The sequence below is a fragment of the Carettochelys insculpta genome, chromosome 26 (assembly GCF_033958435.1).
Source record: "Carettochelys insculpta isolate YL-2023 chromosome 26, ASM3395843v1, whole genome shotgun sequence".
Taxonomy (NCBI): domain Eukaryota; kingdom Metazoa; phylum Chordata; order Testudines; family Carettochelyidae; genus Carettochelys; species Carettochelys insculpta.
Genome location: NC_134162.1, coordinates 10,176,143 through 10,203,490, shown reverse-complemented (window position 1 = coordinate 10,203,490; position 27,348 = coordinate 10,176,143). Strand labels below are relative to the sequence as shown.

Genomic DNA, 27,348 nt, shown 5'->3' with positions numbered 1-27,348 from the left:
AGCGCGGCTGTGGCACAAACTCATAATTGCAATGGCCAAATGTTGTATCGGTCCTCGCAGGCTTATGAAGAATTGTGTCCAGTGATTGCATTGGCCAGCATCAGAGCTCCCAGTAGCCCATCAGGGCCAACATTACTAGAGAGTTAGTCATGATAACAACAGTATGAGGTGCTGGATTAACTGCAGAATTTTCTACCATCATACTTGTACCTGAAAGAGAAAAAAAAACCCACAATGAATGATTGCCTGGTTGTACTGGTACCACCCATTGTCTTTTCCCCCAACAGTACTTAGGATTTGGTGATAGGTTAGTTCTTGGAATGCTGGATGCTGCTGCTTTATTTCTTCTTGATGCATTTTCGGGGGCGGGGGGGCGGGGAACATTGCTTACAAAGAGAATAGAATCTTAGGGGTTCAATTTTGTGCATCTGGCAGAAATGTGCAAAATCAAACTATTTGGGGTCAGCAATCGACCCCTGTACTCGCTGATATTGTGCAAAGTAATAGAGGCCAATGAGAGAGTGTCTCCCGTCGACCTTCCTGTGTGTAGACTGACAGGTAAGTGAATTGCAAATAGGTCGATTCTTGCTACACAATTGCCATAGCTAGAATTGCATATCTGCATTGATTTTACCATCTAGTGTAGACTGAACTTAATATTTACTATGGGTCAAATCCTGAAGGACTTAGGCAAAACATTCAAGTCACTGGGAAACTTGCCTGAGTCAGAGCTAAGGGTGAAATCCTGGCCTCTGCTGAGGTCCGTGGGAGGTTTGCGATTGACGTCAATGAAGACAAGTAAATGAATACAAACTGAGTACAGATTTCAAGTAATTTGTCCCAAAATGAACAATACCAGCTTCTGAGTAGACTTAAATAATGATCTGCCTGTGTGTGAAGAATTCAGAGAGATAGGAGGGGCATTAACTGCAGTGATTCAGCAGCCACAGCTGAGCACTGGAAAAGGTCACTTTTGCAGAGTGTGCCCTTAACTAAAGCACATGTGGGAAAGTTGGTCAGGTCACAGAGCTGGGCTAGAGCTGCCAGTGCTCTCCCACCCCTTGGTCTAAATGGAACAATTGGGATCCAGAACCAGTGTTCATGCTACTGTATGGGCTGGAGTTGGGACAAAAACACAGACTGAGACCTGGTGAAAAATAAGGCAATGAAAGGAATGATACAGAATTAGCTCTTTTAACTTAACACACACTACCTTGGGTTCACCTTTGTTTCCAAGGGTCAGTAAAACTTTACGGGATAATTGGTGTTGGGTGCATGACCACAGTAAATGAGTATCCACCTGAAGGACGCGTGCATGAAAGTGAGGCAGAGAAGGGAGAAACAGAAGAGAAGAGTAGACGCACCGCCATTTCTGAGGATATGAACCTCTGCTGGGACTCCATCTCCTCCCGGCCCCGTTGCCCTAATCTGAACCAAGGCGTGAGTAGAGTCTTCAGGCACTGGGATCTCAATGCGGTTCTTGCTGGCTAGGTACAGCGTGGGAGTGGAGTGGGAGTCCTGCCGGTAGAGCATCTGTTGGAAGACACGGTTTGAGCTTAGTGTTGTGGGGTCCTTGATTTGTTTTCTTCAGCAAAATATGGAAGAGAAGAACTTGATATGTGCTGTACCTTGTACCCAGTGACTGCAGACTCATTTGCATTCGCAACCACAGGGTCCCACTTGATGCTGATGCTGGAGCTGGAAAATGTCCAGGAGATGTTGCCAGGTGGCCTCCTTGGTGCTAGGAGATACAAGATGAGGGAGACTTTCAAATAGGATGAGAAACAGCAGAAAGCAAAAGCAGAGATGCTCTAGGCAAGACCGAAGTTTACCAGGTCACCTTCTGAAACCCACTGCCAGCTTGGGGTAAGTAGCTCTAAGTGGCTAGGAACAGCAAGGTGGCATTTCAGCTAGAGTCATCTGACTAAACCCCAACCCTCTGTAGCTGGTAGCAGATAATGTTTTTCCTGGATATGACAGATTTCTTTCTGATTGACTCCCATCACAGTGCTGGAACAGTTCTTGGCCTGAATGCATTTTTGCTCATTCAACCTTCTCTGTCTAGAAACTGTTGGACACCTTACAGTCACATCGAGGGGACTGTCAAGTGTGTGAGCTTTCACACTTTACATTCTCTTCAATCTGATTATTAGTAGCTGTTTGTTTTACTTCATTTGCCACCTTTTCTCTGGGGATCTCTGGAAAAACTGGCAGAGTGGGTAAGCAAACATTTTAGAAGTTATGGATTCCTGGACTATCATAAGGAATAAAACACGGGCACTTAGCTTCAGCAGAAATTCATGCCAGAGTTAAAGTAGAGAGCAAATAAATAGCAATGGTTATTCAAATGATATGATTCGGGATCCCACATGTCAGAATCTTGGTGCTATAAACAAATGCTTCGTACCAGTGGAAAGTTCAGAATGATATTTTTCCTGTTGTATGCAGATTCTAAATAATCAGATCTTAGCATCAACGTGGTCTTTTGCCACTGATCCGAGAGGGGCAGAATATAGCTGTTGTGTATGTCGCTCACTCACGTGGCTTTGTTGTTGTGATGTTAGTAGAGGGACTGGCTGGCCCTGTTCCAGCCCGGTTGTAAGCTCTGACTGTCACATGGTACTTTGTGTTGGGATTCAGGCCTGTCACATGAGCAGAGGTGACTAGACCTGCTGTCCTCACTCTGTCAGCTGCTTCCTCTTTATCACCATCCTTCCAGTACCGGATCTAAACAGACAAGTACATCAGGGTCTTAGTGTCTAAGCCACTGAGCTATGTGCACATGTAGGTACCAGACTCACTCCACTCAACACAGGAGACCTGAGTGCAGGAGCAGTTGTCCGAGGAGCCCTTCTCTCTGGGTTGGAGGAGCTCAAGTGTATCCCAGGGCAGGGGAGCCTCATCTGGCTGGGGACCAAGTGGGTGTCATGGGGTGGTCTAGACCCCAATGGTCCCCTGATTGTGGCCTTGCCACACTCTGTCCCAGCAAACCATAGATGTGTTCTCCAAGGGAGGCTAGAGTGTCAGCAGGAGGAAGAGGCCAATCAGGGGTCAGGAATGCCCTATAAAAGGAGCTGCAGGATTGAAGTCAGTTCAGTGCCTCTGGAGATCTCAGGGAGAGAAGACCAGGGGTGACAGGCTAGCTGAGGGAGTGGCAGCACCATGGAGAGCTCAGCGTGGAGAGCTGGTGAGAACCTGTGGACTATAGATAACTGATGGACTCTGAGGTAAGGGTGAGGACATTGTCTCCAGGAGGGGAAGCCCTGGTGGCATCACTCCATGTCCAAGTGGGAAATAGATTGAAAGACCATGGCAAAGGTGCCAACATGGGCCCTAGTAAATGTGTACCCCAGAAGGGGTGTTTGATTCACACAGTCCGGAGGGCTGAGTAGCTGCAGAGGCTGATAAACTCAGGCAGTGCAGGCATATGCACTCAACCAGAGGGTGGTGCTCCTTGCAGGTGAGCACTAGCCTGTTACAGTGGCGTTAGAGGGTGAAAGTGAGTGATCTCTCTGTAGGACAATGCCATGATGTTGGTTTCCATATGCGGCAGGTTATGGGTCTTACCGATTCCATTCTAATTACCTGTATTTTCTAAAATTGTACTGTGGTTGATGAATTTTCTAGAGTCTCCTTGGAAACTCAGGTTGTAGGCTGGCACTCATTTTCACACAGGGGATTATTGGCCAAACCTTAGGGTTTTTACCCTGCCCAGCTCTTGACTGGAATCAGAAGAATATTTGACCTTGTGCATATTACCTATTGCCTCGGACCAGCATCAAAGCCGTTGGCTGTGGAATGGCAAATCCCACCATGATAGTTTCTCTAGTGGGCTACACAGAATCAGCATCACTACAGCCAGAGGGGATGCTGGAATCCTCTGAAATCCCTCCTTTCCCCACCATTGGAAATGGAGGCCCCACAGGCATGTTATTTGCTTTCAGTTCCCGTTGCCTAGGGAGATAAGCCCCTCTGAACTGCATTACTTCAAGTAATTTGCCTCATGGTGTGTGGCAGCTGGAGTCTGTCAGTCTCATTCTAGCCCTTCCCTTCTCTTACCTCATAGCCCAGAAGGACTCCATTTGTGTCTGCCTGTTCAATGGGCTCCCACGACACATCCATTTCAGAGGACAAAACGGCCTTGGCTGTAACCCTGGAGGGAGCCACTTTTGGTTCTGGCAAAGGAGAGAAGAAAACCACAGCACGAAGTCTGTTTTGTAACAGTGGGTGACAGGATGATTGCCCAGAAAAGAGTAGTTTCACGGCCAGACTCCAGCTCAGTGGCTATGGGGCAGGTATGCTCACTACAGGCCTCAGTGAAGATGTCAATATGGGGTTTATATAACTAACAGGGCAGCTTGGCTTTGGCTACAGAACCTCTCGGGAGTGAACGTCTCTTCTGCATTGTGCATGTGTTTGTAGGTGCATGTGGGAGAACATGTGTGTTTTGTATTGCAGGCCTTCTGGCCTGATTGCCACCATCAACCCGACCTTGTAATAACAGGGAATGATTCCTAGCAGAGGTTATCTGTTAGCCTGGAATAGCTCCTCTCAGCAGACGCAGCAGCAGACATAACAGCTGAGCCCACAGACTGAGTCACCACATTCCCTCCTTACCTTCCTCGGCGGAGTACACAATGGCGATCAGGCTCTCTGGTCCCTCCCCCTTCCTGTTGTATGCTTTGATTTTCACTTCAAATGGGGTGTAAGGCTCGATGCTCTCATTACGGTAAACATAGTGCAGGGATTCGGGGTGGGGCACCTGGGCGGTCTTCCACACCTGGGTGCCTTGCTTGCGGAATGACAGGATGTATCCAAAGCCCTCTCCATTCTGGTACTCCCGCAGCATTGGCTATTTGTGAATGAAAGGACCCATTGGCTTGAGGCTGATTTTACATCCACAGGGCATGCTGTCTACACAATAGGCAGAATTCTGCCCTTGGGCATGTGTGCTCAGATCCCACTGAAATGAGAGAGGTTGTCGCACGTGTAGCAGAGGGTAGAGTTTGGCTCTGTAGCACTGCATAAATGCCACGGCGATGTTGCTAACCTTTGCAGCATTACTACAAGTCTTGTGATAGTTCATGTTTTCTTAAGGCCTCTGCTCCTGAAGTCTTGTGATATTCACAAGAAAATAGCCCACATCCCTTGCATAATAGCATTGAAATATTTGTATACAGGGACCTATAGCTGTCCCTCTCTAGCGTTTGCAGAGGAATAAGGCTCATATCTAAGATACCCCCTTTCCCTCCATCTTTGCTTTTGTCTCCTTTTCACCCTCGTTTTCTGTTTTGTCTCCCTTTATAGCCCCTCTTTTCTCCCATTTCAGAGCTAAATCTCCTCCCTTTCCCTTCTTCTGGCCTCTTTGTTGGCCTGCGCATGCTGCCAACTCACCGTCCAGTTGATGATGAGCTCACCAGGGGCCCCTCCTCCTCCACTGAGCCCAGATGGTGCCACAGTAGGCGCTGTGAGAAAGAATGTGTGAGTTTAATAAACAAAGAAATAGCAAAAGAAAAGCAGGCACACTTCAAAACCTGGGCACCAACAACTCCCTTCAAGTCTCAAACCTGTGCTGGCCCCACTACTTTTAAGGTATTTTAGGTGTGATGTTCAGAAGTGCTGAGCTCAGGTAGGCCCTAAAGTCAGTTGGGAGCAGTGGGTTTTCAGAGCATAGCATGGGTGACTTTTTGTTAGGTGGGAGCTGCCAGTTGACCACACACATTCAGAGCCCTTCTGGTGCCAGTCTGTCCTTCAAGCTCCTGAGCTTTTGGCTAAGATCAAAAGTAGTATGGGCTTAATATACAGTAAATTGTACACAGGGGGCTTCACCCTGTCCTTGCAGTAGGTTGGACAGTGGTTCTCAAGCTATCCAGATTGCTATTTGTCTGACAAACCCTAAGTTTCACTTCACTTAAAAACTACTTGCATACAAAATCAGACCTAAAAACACAAGTGACCCAGCACAATAATACTGAAAATGTGCTTACTTTCTCATTTTTACCATGTCACTATAAACTAAATTATGACGCCTGCCCCACCCCACTTGAGAAACACTGATCTAACATTACAGGATTTACCCAGCATTGCCTGGCTCTCTAACTCACTTAGGTTGTGTCTGCACTACAAAAATAACTTTGAAGTTGCTAACTTCGAAGTACAACGTGAGCATCTACACACACCCTCCTTCAAAGTTAAACTTCGAAGTAGGGCACTACTCCATTCCCAGGAATGGAGTAAGGACTTCAAAGACGGGCTCCCTTCTTTTGAAGTTAACTTTGAAGTAAGGGAAAATATGTGCAGACTCTCTGCTGGCTACTTCGAAGTAGTGCCTAACCTTGAAGTTAGTTCCAAGCATAGTTGCACCCTTAATGTTTGTGTTTTGACAAATACAATGAAAATGTCCTTGCTTCATTTAAATCATTGGTCAGGGTGAGGCTGGGGAGGAGGGGTTCAGTGTACAGGCTGCCCTCTGGAGAGAGGACTACCCCATACCTCTCTCACTGCAGCAGTGTGGGGTTCAGGTGAGAAGCACCACGCCATGGCTGCTGCAGCTCCAGCAGGCACAGCCGGGGAGGGCACATGATCCCTGGCTGGGGCAGGTCCAGGTTCATCTGCCCGCTACACTCCCCAGCCAGACTTTATCCTTGCTCCCTGACAAAAGGGAACAGCCAGCGATGTTTCCTTATGAACTGGGTGCAGGGGAAGCTTCATCTACCACACAGCCCTAGCTAAAGGGTGCTTTGGGGAGGGGGCAGTCCCAGATGGGGGCGGTGCATGCTCGGTCAGCCCCTTTCAGTTGCCTGGTGATTCTGTCTCTTTTCCATATGGTTTTATGAGGAGCAATCCCATTCCAGGCACATCCCGTTTTCCTGATACAACCAAACCCTAACCTTGCTTTGAGTTTTGCTAAGAGGAAGCTGTATACCAAATTTGATGGTCCTAGCCCTGACTGTTTAGGAGGAGTTCTTGAGCAGACAGATATATAGTAGATAAGTCATTGTCTATGTGAAATTTTAGTTTGTACTGAGTTGGTTAGTGCTTTTCATGCAGCCTGTTGTAAAACTAGGCAGTTAAGTGGGTGAGTAGCGGTACCCCTGGAATACCTCTGCGTAACCCTAGTAGTACTTGTATCCCTGATTGAAATTCACTAGATTATATCTAATAGGTCTTTTCCATTTCTTAACCTGAGGGTTCTATAAAAGTCCTCAGAGTATAGAACACTCAGGGCTGGGAGTGTTTTTATTTTCACATCTTGCACAAGTCTGAGGTCATTATCAACGCTTAACATATAGTAAATAATATTTGTGAAGCAGTAATCCAACACTGTTGCTCCTTTGTCCTTAGAATGTAGATAGATAAGGAAAAAGGCATATTTTGTGGGTGAACTTGACGTGACATGATGAACTTGGGGTGATGCCTAAGACAACATGAAAACCACCTTGTTCCATTGCAGAGGAGTAGGGAGAGATGATCCCTGATGTCCCCATTTAACCCTAAGCAGATATGCACCTACCGGCTTCTTTGGTGCGGATTTTACTGGAGGGTCCACTAGGCTCCCCAGCTCCAAGAATGTTGCTGGCTATGACTCGGAATTCATAGTCCATCCAAGGGATGAGGTTTACCACCTGGGCCGTCTCCGCATTGCCCTCAATATTTGCAGGATCTATAACCCAATAACATGAGAATACAACCAATAGAGCAAGTGGCAGTCAGAAAGCAAAAAAAAATTCTCCACCCCCAGAGCTATCTGTTTCGGCCAAGGCAGGGCTGCTGCCATAAAAACACTTACTGGTCCGCACTTGCTTCCATTTGTTGGAGAGTGGGTTGCGGGCCTGGATGGTGTATTTGGCAATAGGGCTGTGATTATCAAAGCCACGGCTCCAGCTCAGTTGGATGGCAGTGTCACTGATATCAATCGCCACCACACCCCCAGGAGGCCCTGGAGGTCCTACCACAGTGAGAGAAGGAAAATCACATTAATAGCCCTAGGGGGGGTTGGCAAGGGTAGTCACAGCTTAATTATTTAGTTATAAATTAAACAAAGTCGGTCATAATCAGGCTGGTGTAGCCTGAAGTATAGCCCCAATATCATCCCTGAAAACATTTGGGCGAGGAATCTCCTCCAGATACTAGTTCCCTTTTCATTGTTCAAAGGAGCATCACAGATTATGAGGAATTTAAATGGCTGTTGGTGGGAGCTTTTAGGGTGTGAGATCACGTTGGTCCCTGGCAGGGAATCCAGTTGGGTTAGGCTTGTTGTGCACTGGATGAAGGATCTGGAAAGGAATTGGCCAAAAAATTACCTCTGACAATCAACATGGCTGACTCAGAGGCACTGTCCACGACTGTCTGGGCTGTGCATGTGTATCGTCCAGAGTGCCTGAGCTGAACGTTCAGGATGGCGAGGTCCCCAATAGCCTCTTTCTATGCCCGGGGAGAGAAGGCAATGTCAGAAGATTGGCAAACTGCACACATCCAAGAAGAGACAAAGGCACTGTATCAAAGGGGACTCAAGAGGTTTTGTTTCCCCCTTTGCCCTAGGTTTCTGGAGAGGGCATCAACACAGAACTCCTTGATACTCACCATGCTAGCTCGCTTGTAGTGCCCCTCAGACCTGTCAAAGTCAATGGGGAAGTCATCCAGGGACCAGGTGAAAGTTAGGTCCATAGTTGGGTCATGGGAGGCATGGCACTGCAGGGTAATATTTTCACCTAAGTTGATATCAGCGCTAGATGGTGCCAGGGTGATTTTGGTGGCATCTGCAGAGGTGGTGAAACAGCTGTTAGTTTCAGATGTAGCATCCATGCCCTGGTCATTTTCTGATTCACAACACATAGCTTGATTTGCAAAACCAAAACCACTCATGGATTTGTCCTTCTCTAACTAGGAATCATAAGCAGTTTTCCAAGGGACAGAAAAGAATTAAATTGGATGGAAAATAGAAGTGTTTTCTCAGAGACAATTGTTCATTGGTAACTTTTGTGGAATAGTGGAGGTGGGCAGAACAGAAGGGTTGTCCTGATGTTTGCCAAGAGATAAGGGTGTGATTCCCTCTGAGGACTGGATTGCTTTCTGGGAATTGAAGGAGAAGAAAATGCCTCCATCACATTAGGGGGAAAAATGCAAGCGGTCCTGTTGCACCTTACAGACAAACAATTTTATTTATTAGGTAGTGAACCTTTGTGTGTAACACCCACTGAAGAAGTGGATCTTACCCATGAAAGCTCATTACCTAATAAATAAGTGTTCATCTTTAAGGTGCGACAGGACTGTTTTTTTTTTTGAAGTTACAGACTAGCATGGCTACCCCTTTGAGACTCCTTCACATTAGAGCACTCTCAGCACCCTCCTTGCTGCATCAGCCAGAGAACAAGAAAAATATTTCTACCTCTAACTGAGAGGATTCCTGTGCTGTTGGCTTTTCCCATGAAATTCTCTGCAAAGCAGGTATACTTCCCCTCATCAGATTTGCTGATATTCCGGAGGATCAAGGTGCCCTCTGGGGTAATAGTCACCCTAGAGAGGGAAAGAAGCGAGATTAAATTGGCCTGGACTCCAGACCTGCATGCCCCACTGGACCTACAATTCCCAGATGCTGCTGACATCCCTAGAGATGCTGGTCATCAAGACCAGACTGCAAAAAACTGTGTAAGACTTTTAAAAGAAGCAGCAAAGGGAGGACAGCCCAGGTCAGTAGCTTTCATAAAGAAGGGAGCTTGGAGGTTCAATTTTACATAATGTACCCTTGGTGGAAGTTTTGCAGTGGGAGAACATGAGCCTTCCTAACCTAGAGTGTTCCATGCAGCTCCCCTGTGTTAATTAGCTGGTGGGCTCAGGATTTGTGCTTCCATTCCACCTGAAACTGCTTCTGTTTTTAGCCTTTTTCATTCAAACCTACTCAGCTTCTCAGCCTCTTGGCATAGCCAGGCTGTGTGGGAACTGGAGAAGTGTGATGGGGGTCTTTCCCCACAATCCCCCGAAAGAGCTGAGTTAGGCCAGGTGAGCCCAATCTGCTCATTAGGCTGCAAGCAGAAGAGGCTTAGGCAACAAGGAGGCCAGCATTTGGGAACAGGCTCCTTGTTCAAGAGCAGGAGTGGGCAGGGGTAGATTTGTGGAAACACTTCAGTGAAGTTGGTTCACGTGACTCCCTCAGTGGAGGGACTTGAAAACCAGCAAACCCAGAGAGGATGAGAGTCAGCAGTGCGTGAATAAGTCCAGGAAAACAGCAGCAAGGAGTGGGACTGTGGCTGCTTCTTACAGGGCCCTGTGCTGGAGTCCAGTGTAGCGGGCAGACCTACTAGCTACTGGGGAGTGGCAAAGGGTGTTAGAGACATGCCCCCAGCCAGTGGCTCTGGAAAGACTCTGAATTCCCCAAAAGCAGAGGGTTTGGCTGGAGGACCAAGCCACAAAGAGGAGACAGCAGTTCCTGGAGCAAGAAGGGCCAGAAACACCAGCAGAGGGAGAGCACAAGACCAGCAGAATTCTCAGATGGCCAGCAGGAGGCGTTGTCAGGGGTGAGTGCACCCTGTGATGCAGGAGGACACTTTTTTTCCCCCAGATGATTCAGTTCTCCTGCCATTTTTTTCCTGCAGTTTGTTCTTCCCATCCGCTAAGTCCTATGGTGTCCAACATGCTGGCTGCGTGTGGCTATTTGGCCAGTTGAGCATGGCTAGTTGGCTTTGACAATTCTCAGATTAACATGGCTAGTTCACTAGAGCAGTAGCCATTATAGTGGCCCTAACTGCCTCCATCTTCCTGAGGAAGGCCCCAGTGCATGCAGCTCCTGGGTCTGCCGGAGGGCTTGCTGCAGAGCAGTACAAGAGGTTTTCACATTTTCAAGGACTAACAAACTGACCCAGGTCTTGCATGATATTCAGGGGTGCTAACTAGAGGGCCACTAGGTTATTGGCTGGGCAGTCGCTTTCAAGGGAGGTCATGTTTTTAGCTCCTGCTGTTATTAGCTAGAAGCAGACTCAGTGCTAGTACCTGCTGCTATTGATGAGGAGTTCAGTTCCTTTGGTCCAGATCACAGTGGACTTTGGTGCTGCTCTTGGCTGGCACGGGATGATGACTTCCCCACTGCGGGCTGCTGGTATCAACCGCTTCACGGGATTTAATCGAAAATCTGGCGCTAAGGCTAAGAAAAAAAAGAGGATTAAGGGATCTCCTCCAATCCTGGTCTATAAGCATGGTAAAGTCACGGCATTAACTGGATTCTGCTTTGTTGCCAAACTGCAGGGTGACAGAGGTATAACAATAGCATGATTCACGAACAATTGCCCCATTGTTCAGTGACTGCTGGTTTGTGTTGGCAGTTCCATGACAGGTGCTCCCTGATTCTGGTGTATCGCCTTTGGCAATGGTGATATAACCTTACGGCTTGCAGGTATTTGTTTTTTTTTTGCTGAGACACAAGACCAGCCAATTTCAGAGATGTTGGCGGGGAGGGGTTGCTTTAGAGTCCTGAGCAAATTCAAACCAGCCGAATGCATAAGGGGTCCTAAAATGTCTCTTTTCATCTGGCTATGGAATTCTGCTTCTCTTGTGGTCCTAAACTGATACATAGTATTGCTGTTATACAGCTGCCGCTTGGTTCAAATCCAGCTCAGATTAGTATCAACACAAATACCCTGTAACTCATCTGTGTGACATGAGCATGGGATCTGCGTTTTCTGCCAGCCACAGCACACTCACTGGGTCATGGATACTGAACTGTTTTCTCACAACTATTTCCTCTGGGACAGGGGAAAACTGTGACGTTGGGAGATGCTTGAGCTGCTGCAATCTGTTCTGTAGCTGCCCTGTGGCTAAACGGAGGAGTTAATTCTCCAGAACTGTGTGTCTTCTATGGGGTCTAAGTTTACGCAAATCTGTAATTTAAATAAGTAGTTGATGATGTGTCCGATGCCAGAGGTGCTGCATTTCTGTGATGCATAGCTGCTTCTCATATGCTTGCAAAAGACAGAGATGAAAAATGTAACAGAGAGGGAGCCGTGCTAGTCTATACACTATCAAAACAAAAAGCAGTCAAGTAGCACTTTAAAGACTAGCCAACTATTTTGCTAGTCTTTAAAGTGCTACTGGACTGCTTTTTGTTATGAAAAATGTAGTGTAACTATAACTATATTAGAACAGTATCTAAAGCACTTCAGTGTCTAGATGGCCCTCAGAACCCTGGGGTCTTTGGGAAAATGGTGAGTTACCTTGCACTGCCAATTCTGCACTTGCATACACTGTGCCGTGTTTGTTCTCAGCTACACACTGATACATGCCAGAATCCTCCAGGGCTAACTTTGAAAGTCTCAGCTCTCCGCTGCTCACTTCAATGCGGTTCTGCACAAACGAGAAGGCCAGCAGATTAGAGAGGGACCCGCAAGAATCAGGCGTTGTTCACAGCTGCTTTCATTTCTTCTCCTATGCCAACTTGTTCCAAAGTTTGCATAAATGTTCAGTCTAGCCAGCTAAGCATTGCCAGGGCTCTCACCACTGTGGCAGCTGAATGCCAGTGCAGTACAGTGTGTAGGGATGTATGGACTGGTTACTGACTGGTTAGAGGAAAGCCCCACTCTCTGAGGAGGCTTTCCTGCTCTGAGACTTGCATGTAGAGTTCCAGGGCTGCTGGCAACAATGACGAGTGACTGGCATGGTGAGAATAAGCATGTGAAATGAACTTGGCAATATCAACAAATTCCGTTGCAAGGGGAACAAGGGGCTAGGGTAGGGAGAGAGTGGAGGGTAAAATTAGGACCCAAATTTGGCCCATATGCATGCAGTTGGCGGTCTCTGTTCAGGCAACACTAGGATCAGAAGAGACGGAGTGTGCTGCAGACCAGGAATGAACTTCCCTGTCACAGCTGGATAGGATCTTGGGGATCAGGCATGAGAGGTGGTGGTACAGCTCTATGGGGGTCTCTGTGCTGGAGTAGCAGGTGGCAAAGTGCCCTAGCTCAGACACAAGTTGCATTGGCATTGCTGGGCAGGCTCATGGGACTGAAAGGGGATGGGATGCTGCGGGTGAGGACTGTGATGAACAGACAGAACTACATGGAGCTGTAGGAATGGGACAGTAGGGTCTGTCTGTTGCAGAGTTGCATCATGTGCACTGGTGGAGGTGTGCCCTTCGCTGTTCCAAGCTAGGGCTGCGGTACCTGAGTGGTTAATGGCTGCCCATTCCGCATCCATCTGATTGTAGGCCTGGGTTTGCCAGCTGCTGCACAGCTCCAGCGTAGCTCAGCTCCGATGTCAGCTTCTGTGTCTGTGATCACCTTCAGCCACTCTGGCTGAGCTGCAAAGGGGCAAGAGCAATGTAGGAGCCAGGAAGGTCAGGTGGGAGGAACATGGGGTGGCACTTGCCATGTCAGCGTCATGGGAGTGGTGTGATTCGTCACAATACACTATCCCACAGTCGTGCCCTCCTATTGCAAGGCCAGTTGCCCCTCACTGGCTTCATCTACAGTATGAGTTAAGGATTTGATTCCGCTATATATGTCCACACACTTGTGCTGGTGCTCGTTGAGTTAGTGCCAGTATAAACAGCAGCATACCCATGCTAGCATGTGTAGCCAAGGCAGTGCTCAGTACAGGTTGAACCTCTCTCATCCGGCAACTGATTTTAGTTAGCTGGACAACTACTTATCCTGGGTGTGGCCAAGTTTCACGTGGTCCTGTAAGGTTTGTTTATAGCCCCCAGTCCAGGGTTTCAGTGTTCTGGGCTGTTCTTTAGCGGTAATTTACCCCTAAATGTCTTTTAAGAGCCCAGCAAGCAACGGAAGTGTTGGTAATGTGCTAGACAATACTGACCTCCAGTGGTCCAGCAAATTCCCCTGTTCAGCACCGGTCAGATTCTGACAGTGCCAGATGAGAGAGGTTCAACCTGTACAAATCTGCCTAAAACTGGTGGGTATGTACTTGGCATGGCTTAGCCATGCCAGGGCTGCTGCTAACCGGGCTACCACGGTAACACTCCTGTATCAAGCTAGTGTGAATGTGTACGCGCGAGCAGAGAAATTCTAGTGTAGATGAAGCTTCTGTGGGTTCCCCCCCTCATAACTCTGCACACAAACTGTACCTACCACATGATGGGGAAATCCAGATGTGAGGAAGCACATGGTGACCTCTCTCTCTCTCTCTCTCTCTAGAAATTAAATGGAGCCCTAAGTCCAATCAGCGCTGAGCAGTGGGGAAGGCTGGATCCAGATGGAAGATCTGGGTTATGATGATAGCACAATCACACCAATCTGTGCTTTGGGGGTGTTTGGAGAGAGCTGAATTTGATACACCCAGTTGGGGTTCTATCTCAACAGAATAGCTCAAGAGAACTCTTTTTAGTAGGGATGAAAGAAAGGCAAAAGAGCAGAAACCTGGGCATTTGTTTAGTAGGATTCCAGGATGTTCTCTCTTTTTTTCCAGCCATGGGTGGAATAAATTTTATGTGCACCAACACATTTGCAGACGTGCACCACAAATAGAAATACATCTGCTGGCTGTGGGCGCTCTGCTAATCAGCTGGGCGGCACCTGAATTTCTCCTGGGCGGCTGCCCAAGTGCTTGGCTTATAGGGAACCCTGTAGGTTTCTGCTGTGGATTTGGTTAGGTTCAGAGGTGACTGGCTTTCCCCCAGGCTCAGCAGATTACCTTCGGCTTCTTGTTGTACTTTGAGAAGGGTCTTGTTTCAGGGTCTTACCCTGAATTATAATGCGGCCTTGGTAGGTGTCTCTTCCCTTAGCATTTTCAGCCTCACACTCGTAAGTGCCTTCATCCTCAAAATCAACATCTTGGATCTGCAGGAGGGGCTCATTGGAGATCCACTGGGCGGACTGTGAGCTGTCCACCTTTCGCCACTTTATCTGAGGGACAGGGCTGTGTAAAAAAGCAAATGCAGTGAAGCAAAACTTCAGGGTCTAATGTTTAGTGCAATATGGAATCAAATCCAGTGCAGTGCAGTTGCCCTCCATCAATACCCACACGCCCTCACATGGTAGACAGGATAAAAAGTCTCCACCATTTGAAAGGATGGTTTGACCCTTCGTCCTGCTCTGCACTGGGAATTACAGAGGCGAGGCTATTCCGCCTACCCATCCTTACGAAGGCCCGAGCATCTGTCACTCTCTTCCAATGCTACCACCGCCACCAACGGGTGGAATGAAATGGATGAAGAATACTCACTTTCCAAAGGCAAAACACTCCAGAGTCACCTGCTGCCCAGCCAAAGCGTAGGTGTCAGCAGGAAACTTGGCTTTAATGCTGGGTGCATATTGTCTGGCATCTGCTGAAAGAAAAACATTGGTGAGGAGATGGCAGGGCTTTTAGATCTGTGCAGTCACAAAGTATTAAAAGGCAAAAGTCCCTGCAAGAATTTGTCTCCTCAAAGCACATATCGAAATCTGAAAGACAACAGCGGCTGCATTGGCTTCCACTAATCATCCAAAGCTTGTCCAAGCAAAGCCCTCTGTTCTGTTCCTGGCTTTGCCACAGATTCATTGTTCGATGCTGGACAACTCACTTAATTTCTCTGTGCCTCAATTGTCCATCTGTGAAACAGGGATCTTTTCATTTATTTAGATTTAAAATGATAAAAATACACACATTCTGGGCATTAGGCTCCCTAACATGTCTGTCCATCGTGCAATACAGTGAAATGCCAGAAGCATTTTAAAAAAATCATTCCAGTGGGAACTCACTCTGCCAGATGGCTCCAGAGACCCTATTTCACCCACTTATTATGGGCTGCATGACCTCAGGTCTCTGCAAAACCCTCTCATGAACAGATGTCTTTTGCAGCCTACCTAGAAGGTCACCCAATTCGGCTTCTCGGGGGCGGGGGGGATTGGAGGGGGGCAAGATGAAGGATGGAATCAAATTCCAGAGTGCCAAAGCCTTTGCAGAAAATGTCCTGCCAGCAGCTCCCTCTCTTCTATAACAAGGAGGAACTGCCTCTGGCACCCTGCTGAACCAACTGTGGCAATGTAGCATGAGGAGAGAGGTTGTCCCAGCCATTAAAGCCATCTAGGTCACAACCAACACTTTTAAACTCTACTCAGGGACCAATGGGCAGCCAGCGCAGATCCTGCAGCACTGGTGTAATAGGCACTTAATGATCACCTTGCTCATTGAGCAAGCTGCTGCATTTGCCATCATCTCTTATTGCTTCTCAGCTATGGCCCCATCCCTATGGAGGAGCTCTTCTCACCCTGCAGTGCCATGACTGTTTGCTCCTGGACCTCTCTACTGATGCTTTCAGGCAGTGCCACTGTGGTGGTGCTTTTGGGAGGGTGACACCAACAACCAACCTGAGACCATCAGGTTACAATAACTTAACTACTGACTGGGCCAGGATTTGAACTGGAGACCCAGAGAGAAAAGGAATATCCAGTTCCTGCCTTCCCTACATTATCTTGGAGAGCTTTTCCCTCTCTCTCGACGAATCAGCTTCTGGGGACACATGTTCCTCTCACTCAGTGTCTTTTGAGCACTGACCCTCTGCCATAAGGTTAAGCCGGGCAAACTTGCTGAAGACGCTCTTTGTGATGAAGTCAATGTGGCTCGTGGCAAAGCAGGAATAGTTGCCCAGGTCTGATGCCTCTGTCTTGGCAATGTAAAGGTTTCCTGTCACCTGGGAGACAAAGCGCCGTCTGTCTGCTGGGATGAAGTTGGGAAACTCGTTCAGGAGCCAGCGATAGGACAGGCCTGTATTGGAAAGAGTTGAAGGTGTAGTGTGAGAAATGCTGGCTCCCATGGACCATCTCCAAAGCTGGCTAATCCAAGAAGATTACTTCCCAAGCTGGGACAAGTCTGACACTAAGTCACTCTAGGAGTGGTGGTCATCCTCTCCATGTCGCTAGCCTCATCACGTTATTCCTTTGATTTACAAGACAAAGATAACTCTTGAAAATGGGCTCCTCTAGAGTTCTCAGGCAAAAGTTCAACAAGAAAGGGCCAGGCCTGTGGGCCTGGTCCTGTCTCACTGCATGAGGCCATTTCATGCATCACCTGCTCCCAAACTGCTGTTAAGTCTGATATCCCCTTTGCTCTATTGCATCGTTGCCAGCACTGCCTCACCTGGGTAATGTGGAGGCGGGCTGCAGGTGAACATGGCACCCCAGCCCTCTGGGATCTTCATGGGATCTCGCTCTTCCATTGAGAATTCCTGCAAAACTGAACAAGCACAGTGAAACCAGCAGGGAAGCAGCTGTAGAAGCTGTGGTGGGGCAGGATGGTGGGGAGAGACATGTTTCATTTTAATCAGGTGTGGTGTGGCCCAAGGGGCAGGCATGTTGTGTGGCTCTGGCGTGAGCATGGCTCATGGCCAAGGACGCTGAAGGGAGAGAACGACATGGTGGCAGGGCAGTGAGGCAGCTGCTGCGCCCAGAAAGCCGGGGTTGTTAGCTGTCTCTGCAAGAATGCTACCAGCACTGCTCCATAGGCTGGCCAGCAGGAGATGCTGGAGAATGATGCCATTCCTTCCCAGCCCCACACAGACCCATGCACTCATCTCTTCAGTAATACACCTGGATTTCCACTGGATTGACAGATGGTGGGCAAAAGACCCTGCCTCACTCCCCTTTCCTGGTAGTGCATTGAATTAATTAATTAATTAATTGCACCACAGGGCTTGGGCAGATCCTTTCCCTTTGGTGGAAAGTGCTATAAGATTTAATTGAGAATGTGATAGTAGGTACCAGGTGATTTCCAGCACTGCATGTGCAGAAGTAGAAGTTGTGTTGCCTGTCCTCATGACACTGAATGAATGTCTCTTGAGAGAGACAAGTTGGTAGAAAGACAATGGAATGGAAGCCTTTCCCATCCAACTCAGTAACAATGGGAGGCTATGGAAACCTCTTTCTTGTCTCCCTGTGTCATCAGTGGGAGGTTTGGTTCTCGCACCCCGCCCCCCTCAGCCCTCCTGGGCTGTTGCAGCTGGGTTCCATTTGCACTGCAGAACTGAACAGGTGACTTACAGCCAAAGCGGATGTAGGCTTCTCTGCTTACAACTGTGCCCATGGGGTTAGAGGCCAGGCACTGGTAAGACCCAGCGTCCTTGGCTTTTAGTGGGTTGCTTATCTCCAAATTGCCCCCAACCAGCCTGTACCGGGAATCTGGCTCCATCTTCATTTCTGTGCCATTCATCTTCCACCTGCCGATAGTGCGTGGGCATGGGGAGAGAGTGAGGAAGAAGCAATGATCAGAGCTGCATGGTCACATCATGCTTACCAGTGCATGCTGCCCACCCCCTCATGTGAGGGGCACACAATGGGGAGCAGTGTAAGGTCTGTTATCTGCTGCTAGATGAAGCCAATATTTCCTATACTAAGGTGGTGCCCATAGGAATAAGGTGGATTATTTCTCAGCTGCCTCTACTGTTATGGGAAGCAAACTAGAATAGAAGTGCCAGAGTCTCAGAAAAGCCCAGGGTGCTGGTTGTTCCTCTGATCCCAAATGAATTTCAACTGTACGTTTTGGTGGGATGGAGTATTTCTGGATTGCGAATGGCTGGGACGTCTGACATTAGAATTACACTGAGACTAAAAGCCCCACAGCGATGTACAATGGACATGCTGGGACAATACACAGAAGAGGCAGCTAGTATCTATCTTCATAATTTCTTTTTTTTTTTTTTTTTTTTTTTTTTAAAATGATGGTGTGAACTTCTTGCTGGCAGCAAGTGCTGGGTGGATAGCCCTGGGGAATTTTTAAAGAACAGACAACTGCAAAGCAAGCTGCCCTGCTGCCATGCCCCAGTCCTGACCTAGGGGTGTGATTGGACCCGGAAGATGATTCAATCACCCTTCATGTGTTGAGTGCTTGACTCTATATCCCTCTCTGATGAGAATGCCAGTGAGGGGACTTCTGTGATATATACAACTATCTGTTAGAAAATGCCACCAGCGCATTCTACATAGGGGCTACAAACAGCCATCAGTACCAATGTGGGCTGGATTGACCTAGCTGTGCAAGACCCTGTACTGAAAACCAGGCCTCCAGGATTCTTCATAACTAAACCCCACAGCACACTGAGAACAGCTAGCATGCGTATAGACATGGGAGATTCCTCTTCTGTTGTAGTTAAAACCCACTACAGTTATGTAGGCGTTCCGACAATCTGTGTCACTATGGCACTTAAAACTGTGCATTGTTGCAGCATCATGGCATTTAGGGATACAGGACAGGTAAATGGGAGCTGTCCCCCTTACCTGTAAGTTGCAGGAGGACTGGCTCTTGCGCGACAAGTCAAAGTTATCTTCTCTTCTGTTGAGCCTTCAGGAAAGAGGATGTTGACTGGTTGATCTTCAAAGATTGGTCCATAGTTTCTCATGGTAGTGTCGGCTGGGCACCATCCTGTGAGGGAGCAGCATGAGAGAGATCCTGATGTGCTCAGCTACTCCATGGGAGGTTGTGGAGCAAACTTTAGTATGGCGGATCTGAGGGTTAAGGAAACTCCTGCAGGGGTGAGCCCAGATCAGGGCAGGGAACCGGGGACTGTATGGAGCTCAGAGTGGCCTGCCACAGCTCAAGGAGGGAAGGAGCGATTCCAACCCATCATCTACTAGTGGCCAAGACAGGCCTACGAAGAGTTTTCCAGGCCTGGGCCAAGGAAGGGTGCCTGTGTGTCTGTGCAGAAAAGCAGCTTGTCCACTGGGAATGGTTTTGTCAAAACAGTTTTTCAAAGGAACACAAGTCTGGTGAGAGAGGGGTCCTGTACCAATCTCTCCACCCAAGCAAGCTCCCCTGGACTTTGGAAAGTTCAACTCTTGGTTAGAACTTTGCACTAGACACTTCCAAGTTTGAAACAGCAAATCTTAGAGGAAAGTTCCTTGTGCAAAGGTAGAGGCTGACCACACAGATGGCCTGGAAACATAGGGCCAGATTTTTAAAGGTAAAGATTTTTACAGAAGCAGATAAAGACATTGAAATCAATGGGAGTTAGCCACATAGGCACTTTGGAAAACCTCACTTGGCACCTATCTAAATCTTAGGCATTCAACCCCCTTTAAAAATCTGTCCTGTGGTGCTGCATGAGGTTCATAGGTCTAGTAGGAGGTTACTGGTGCAACAGTGGTGTTTGTATTCTTGTGGAATAGTTCTTAGGACAGCACCTGGTGCTTCCTGCTTTGCTCCCTTTCGCTGATATAAAGCACCTGCCAGGATTTCTGCTGGTTGTCCCTCTTGCATTTCATTTACTTCTCATTTCATGACGGAGAGGAAGTCCTCTCTATTTGCTTTACTGTAGCTCTCACATATGCTTCTGTAGTCAGTGAGTGAGTGCGGACTAACTGGGATGTTGCACTGGGAATGAGCTGACCTGTTTTCGGTGTCCAGCTCTGGGCATGTCACATCACTGCTCTGAGCCTCAGTTTCCCCTTCTGCAAAAGGGAGGGGAGCTCTTTCACTTGTCTTGGCTTGAAAGTGCCAAGTGTTGTGTCATCAGGAGAGATTTGACTTTGTGCTCATGACAGATGGAAACACAGACTGAGCACCCTCCCAAGCATGGGTCATAAAAATGGTAATATAAATAGTAATAATACTAAAAATCAACCTGTGAAATCTAACAGCAAAAGCAGCTGCTGAGGTGACAACCATCAATGGTGTCTCTCTCCCCACTCCCCTGACTGTCACACATCCACAGCTGAACCAGACAGCAAACACCTCAGCATGAGGCCCAGCTGCCCCTAAACTAAGCCAAGGAGAGCTCCCAGTTCCCCACCCACCCTGAGTGCTGGGTATGATTGGCAGAAGCTCTCTGAGGGCTTTGTAGATGAATTAATAACTACCTGATGCTATCTTGCCTGCTGTCAGGCTGTCTCCTTCCCTGTGGGAGACCGTGGGACCACTGTTCCAATGAAGCGCCTCTGATAAGTGTCATGTTTTATGCAAGAGTGATTTCCAGCTGAGAAATACCCAGCAGGACTTCTCTGGGCTTAGACACCCTTTGCCTTTGGTTCAGAGGGTTCTCGTGTGTGTCCTGGCTGCTGTGGCATAGAGGGATGGGGGCAGGAGTGGAGAGGGACTTGGCTAATTGGCTAAATCCTTTCTGAACTGCTGGCTGCTTACTGCTGCGTCTGGTGCCTGGATCTTAACCAATTAGCTGATTCCTCCCACTCAGCCCCCATACCAGGCTGCACATGAGCTGGAATCAGTCTAGGTGTCAGTGACCAGGTTGACTTGTGTGACCCCCATGTAATTCACCTGGGTAGCAGCCCCACTAGCATCACAATCTGACCCACGGGTGGTGAAACCAGGGAAGTGGTATTGTGGGACTTCGTAGCCCGTTCCTGAATCTATTTGGATGCCCCCCTTTTGCTGTTGGAATAGCCCCCTCCCAAAAATGAAACTAGCAGGAGCCGGGAGCCTCTCCTCTTGGCCTTGCCAGCAGCAGATGTGCGGAGCTGGTCTCAGCTGGAAATTGCTCTGTGCTGTTCATAACTCTGCGGGGCAGCCGATAAAATAATCGGGGTTAAATACAGAATTAATAAGGCTGTTGTGTGTTAATGTATTCCAAGAATAAAAAGCAAATGTACTGAGGCTTAACAGCTAAGCAACCAGATTTCCATTTAAGTCATTAGTAATGAATGGCAAATGATTTCTATTTATTTATCATCCAAGAGCTGTGCTATTAATGCTCGACTGCATTGCCCTGTGTGTCCAGGGTTCTGCTTTCTAAGCTACAAAAGCCAAGCCTGGCTAATCTTCCCTTCTAATTCCACCCAAACACTGTTGTTGTTGTCCTCTGCTGCCCTTCTCTGTGATGGTCTGTAACTGTCAGGCATTGATTTTCTATATGTTAATGGTGAAAGAAGTTCAGACAAATTTATTTCCCTGATTCCCCAGTATCTGGTTGAAATGACCAAATCTCACTTGTTCAGCAATACAAGCAGATCAAGGTTAAAAAATAAGGCATTAAAAGGTTAGGATGAAGGGCTCTGAGCCCAGGAGGACAGAAGATCCTAAGCCTGCCTGAGCTGTGTTGACTCCATTGTAGGACTCTGGGCAAGTTACTCCACCTTAGACCTGTCACGTTTAAATGGTGGTTGTTTGGGACAAAGTCGTCTTGTCACAACAGCAGGAGGTTGCATTGCAGGGTCATGAGCTCCAGATGCAAATTTTTGACAGCCAGAAGGATATTTTGAAGCACATTCCTGCCCTGTAAGCTTAGTTCACAGGAAGAAGGATGACCCAGTCAAAACTGGGAATGTCCTGTGAAAAATGAGACAGCTGCTACCTTACTTAACCTCTCAACCCAGTGCCCTAGGCCATCCAGCTGGTGGAATGGGACAAGACAAGCTGTATCTCAAATGCTGCCTTTGAGGAGAGTGGAACTCACTTGAGGAAATAAATTAGATGTGAGAATAAATAGAAAAAGATGATAACCCCCAGGTCTGGAAATAAACTGGCAGAAATATTGGAGAGTTCAGACACTGATGTGGGACTTGTGTTGTGGCTCAGAGCGTGAAATATTGTACAATGGGCATGGTAACCTCTAGCAATATAAAAAGGCCACATCATATTACAAAAATAGACAAAACTCCTTTTCTGCTGCAGTGAGCAAAGGGGGGTGCTGCACCAGCCCCACCCTAAATAGAAGAGCTAGCTGATTCCTGCCGGTAAGATTGTTCTTCTCATTGCCCAGAACATGCTGCATGCCAAATCTGGAAAGACCAGCTTTCTGGGAGGCTGGGTTCTTTGATCCTGCACACAGCAAAGGGAGGACTAGGAAGACAGCATCAATGCTGCAGTCGTGCTCTCTGGTTCAAAGTGGTGTCAGCAGCAATTCTAAAGCATAGACAGCTTGTATTGGTTGCTCTATGGCATTGCTGGGCAAATGGAAACAAATTGGTTTTATTAGCAAATGTGAACAGGCAGACTGAAGACCGAACCCAAAGCAGTTATTTTTAAAGAGGCACTTTCTTGTGGGAGCAGATGGATACAAATGTGGTTACTAACAAATTCCGTGCATTTCCTACGGCTCCTTTTCAGTACTGAGAAACAGAGATATTTTTAGACTCCATAGTATTTTGCACTTTGGCAACACTATTCACTGGAGACTTTTCTCTGCACGTCACAAACTTGTAATCTCAGCACTCAAGTGAGGTCATCACCCTCATTTAACCGATCTGTAGAGAGGGGAAGTGACATGGCCCAATCCCAGGGGAGGCAGTGGCAGAACTGGGGAAAGAACCCGGGAGTCCTGAGTTCTCTGCTGGCTACACCCCCCTTGGTTATTAATATTGTTTGCATCAAAAGTTTTAAAGGTCACTAGACAATGGCCCCACAGAGTTTTCTAGTGATTCGTTCTTTATGGACTTGGCCTGAGTGCAGATGAAGTCTCATGAATGTAGTTGGCTAATGGTGAGGCCCAGCCCTGCCTTGCTGAATCCACCATATTTAGGTCCGACCTATTTCCTTAAAGGCTGATTGTCTCATGATCTAGGCCAGGCATTATCTAATTCTCAGCTATCTGAAGGAATGGTCTCCCTGCTGGGAGGATGTCTGTTTAAAGCACAGCCTGAAGTGCCTTGAGATTCAGCAGCAATTGGTCATGAATAGCAAATAGAGGTCTTCACATCAGGGAGATTGTGGAAAATGTACCTCTGGAAAAGCCAAGAGAGGAGGTGGCCATGCGAAGAGTTGAAATTCATCCCTGTGCAGGGGGCCAGAACAAACCCTAGATCCTACTTGCCGAAGTGGGACATGAGTGGTGCATAGGAGGAGGGGAGAATTTCACTCTCAGTGAACTCGGAGAACACAAGAATGGCCACCCTAGGTCAGACCAAAGGTCCATCTAGTCCAGTATCCTGTCTGATGACAGTGGCCAATGCCAGGTGCCCCAGAGGGCGTGAACAGAACAGGTAATCACTGAGTGATCCTTCTCCTGTCATCCATTTCCAGCCTCTGAAAAACGGAAGTTAGGAGTACCATTTCTACCCAGCCTGGCTAATAGCCTTTGATGGACTGATCCTCCATGAATTTATCTAGTTCTTTTTTCAACCCTAATGAAGTCTTGGTCTTCACAACATCCTCTGGCAAGGAGTTCCATAGGTTGTGCACTGTGTGAAGCTTCCTTTTGTTTGTTTTAAACTTGCTACCCAGTAACTTCATTTGTTGACCCCTAGTTCTTATGTTATAGGAGCAAGTACATACATTTTCCTTACTTATTTCCTCCGCACCTGTCATGATATTATAGACCTCTATCATAGCTCCCCTTTGTCTACTCTTTTCTAAAAATGAAAAATCTCGGTCTTTTAATCTCTGTTCATATGACACTGATTCCAAAACCCTAATAATTTTTGTTGCCCTTTCCTAAACCTTTCCTAATGCCAATATATCTTTTTGAGATGAAGCAACCACATCTGTACACAGTGTTCAAGATGTGGGAGAACCGTGGATTTATACAGAGGCAATAAGATATTCTCTGTCTTATTCACTACCCCTTTTTTTAATGATTCCTAACATTCTGTTTGCTTTTTTGACTGCTGCAGCATATTTGAGTGCATGTTTTCAGAGAACATCCACAATAACTCCAAGATCTCTCTTGAGTGGTTATAGCTAAATTAGTCCCCATAATTTTGTATGTCATTAGGATTATTTTTTCCGATGTGCATTACTTTACATTTATCAACATTAAATTTCATTTGCCATTTTGTTGCCCAATCACTTAGTTTTGTGAGATCTTTTGAAACTCTTCAGTCTGCTTTGTTCTTAACTATCTTGAGCAGTTTAGTACCACCAGCAAATTTTCCCACCCCTTTGTTTACCCCTTTCTCCACATCATTTATAAATAGCTTGAATAGGATTGGTCCCAGTACAGATCCTTGGGGCACATCCCTAGTTACTAGTTTTGCCAACTGTGCGTTTGTACCTAGACTTTGGTTGGATGCAGAGTGAGTACACAGCTCTCGCAATGTTGTGTGCAATCAGCACGCACCTCACTTATTCCTAACATTTTCCTTGCTTTTTTGAATGCAGGGCAGCCACTTTGCAGCATGCTGCACATTTTCCCTCCCCACATGCCCAGGGGTGCAATCAGAACTTAGACAAGAAAGTTGTGTTCTTGAGCTGTATCAACGCCACAGGAGTAACATCCACAAACCATGCTAAAGCCATGTGTAAAACACACAGGATTCCTGTGAAGCGAGATGTGTAACCGGTGAATCATGTGCCCCAAATCATTCCACATGCAGCATTTTTCACAAGGATCCAAACAACCCAGTGGGGTCTACAGCTGCTGTGTACATGCTACGAGTCAGTGGGTGCCACCACCCCACACGCATTCCCAGGCAGCCAGGCCCCCTCTTACCTGAAAAGGTGATGATAGCTAATGACATGAAAACCAGTTCCATGGGAGCTCCCATCCTGTGCCTCTGGGATGAGGATTGTCTTTATGGAGGAATAGGCACAGGGACCCTTCAAGAGAAAGAAAAGAAGATTTATTCCCAGCAGCTGGGCAGTCCAGTTTCAGAGCCTAATGCCCAGCTGTGACATCTCCACTGACTTTCTCACTGGTGTGCAGCGTTCCCTGTACAGGGTGTCCTGCTGCAAGGCGAAGGACACCACAAAAAAACATATTCCTCTCTCTGATCACCTGGTAGCTAGCAGGAGTTTGGGGAATCATTCCCTCGGACTTGATGACCTCTTGAGGTCCCTTCCAGTTCTATGATTCTGTACTTCCTTCCCGGAGTCAATCTCTCTCTCTCTCTCTCAAAAAAAAAAAAAACAAAAAAAAAAACCCCAACCTCCTGAGCCCCTGTCCAGTGTTATATCCACAGAGGCATTCCCTCTACTGGGATAAAAAGGTGAATTTGGTTAGGCTCGCTAGCCGGTAAGGCTTGATGCTACATGGAGAGCAGCTCTGTCAATTGGCCACTTCTCTGATTTTAACTGCACTTTATGTTTTCTCTGCTTTATAAAATATATGTATACATTTGAGTGGAATGAAATTTCATTCTGCTTTTCTTCACTGTGTCCCTTAAACAATAGTCCCAAGTGTACAGGTGGGACAGGAGCTGTCAGCATAGAAGGGGCAGGGTTTCAATAGCTGTCTGCATATTTACTTGTGCCAGCTTCTTCCTGATGTTTTCTTCTCCATCTCCCAGCAAGGCTGCTGTCTTGTCATGAGTGAGCTGGCTTTAATTATTTGTCAAACAGCGGTTCACTGTTGATCGAACCCTAGTCCTGCTTGTTTGAATTTATGCTGAGTCTCAGCAACCATGGCTGACCCCAGCCTCACAATGCCCTAATTGCTACACTAGTTATACGCCTGTACGCAGCAATTTCTCTCTCTCTCTCTCTCCCTCTCTCTGTGGTGGTGTGTGCACATGCTTATTTTGTAAATGTGGACCACAATTTTTTTTAAATGTAAGGAGGTTCAAAAGAGTCATTCATTGTGTGTGCATAAGGGAGGTTAATGAAAAGTGTGAGTGGAAACAGCGATTGGTAAAAGGATTTTATTATAACATACTAAAAATTTATTCAGTAATAAAGGTTTTATAGGAGTTACCTTCTGGGATGTTGCTGTAAGATCATAAGTGAAAAACAATATTCCCTCATTCATGTTCCTAGTGGCCAAGGGCATTCTGGGAAGTCTCCCAGAGTGCTTTGGATTCCCCGTTAATGCCCTGTAGGTTCCCCCTGTACAGTGTAGCAGGGAGGAAGGGAGAGGAATGGGACATGGGAGCAGTGCATTTGCACCCTTCATAACCCCTTTGTACAGGCCTGATTTAAATAATCTTTTCTTTTTAATTCCCTTTATCAGTAGATGTGCTCCACGCCTCCAAAATCTCTTACCCAGCCCCCACAGCTCTCTCTTTTCTTTACAGTTGTTCATGCCAGATCACCTGTCTAAATTCCAGACTGGCTTATTCCGTTCTCAACAAGAAGTCCTGTGTATGAAGCAGGTCTTCGCCCACGAAAGCTTATGCTCCAAAATATCTGTTAGTCTATAAGGTGCCACAGGACTTCTTGTTGTTCTCGAAGCTACAGACTTACACATTACCTCTCTGATACTTATTCCATTCTGCCACACTGGCCATTCTTCTCTGTGGATTCAACTGACTCCAGTAAGTATTAATTTGTTATTGGTGCAGAATACCTGCTGCATTTCATCTCAGAAGTGGTTGCATTCCAGCAGTTGGTGGGAAGCACCTCTGCACCAGTCCCCTATTTATCTGATTAGTAAAGGGAGTGTAGAATTTATTCAGATTTCTAGTGTGAATGCTGCAGGGCAAAGGATGTCTTCCATGTTCCATTGATGAGTGTTTTGGATAAGAGGAGTTTGGATAAATCATGTTCTATAGAGATAAGGCCCTACCAAATTCACAGACATGAAAAATGTGTCATGGACCATAAAATCTGCTC

General features: G+C 47.1%; 1 protein-coding gene across 1 annotated transcript; it reads right to left on the bottom strand.

The window, feature by feature from the left end:
* CNTN2 (contactin 2) lies at positions 1–25,346 on the bottom strand. Its single transcript, XM_074977366.1, has 22 exons — positions 25,292–25,346; positions 19,191–19,335; positions 17,958–18,133; positions 17,059–17,154; positions 16,477–16,686; positions 15,166–15,265; positions 14,684–14,859; positions 13,149–13,285; positions 12,204–12,333; positions 10,987–11,137; positions 9,389–9,516; positions 8,584–8,759; positions 8,304–8,424; positions 7,790–7,948; positions 7,514–7,663; positions 5,395–5,465; positions 4,618–4,852; positions 4,060–4,175; positions 2,541–2,727; positions 1,629–1,741; positions 1,365–1,533; positions 1–210 (listed from the first exon to the last, which is right to left on the bottom strand). The coding sequence occupies exons 1-22, from the start codon at positions 25,344–25,346 to the stop codon at positions 101–103; spliced, it is 3,111 nt and encodes a 1,036-aa protein (XP_074833467.1). The 3' UTR covers positions 1–100.
* Between the last annotated feature and the right edge of the window lie 2,002 nt (positions 25,347–27,348).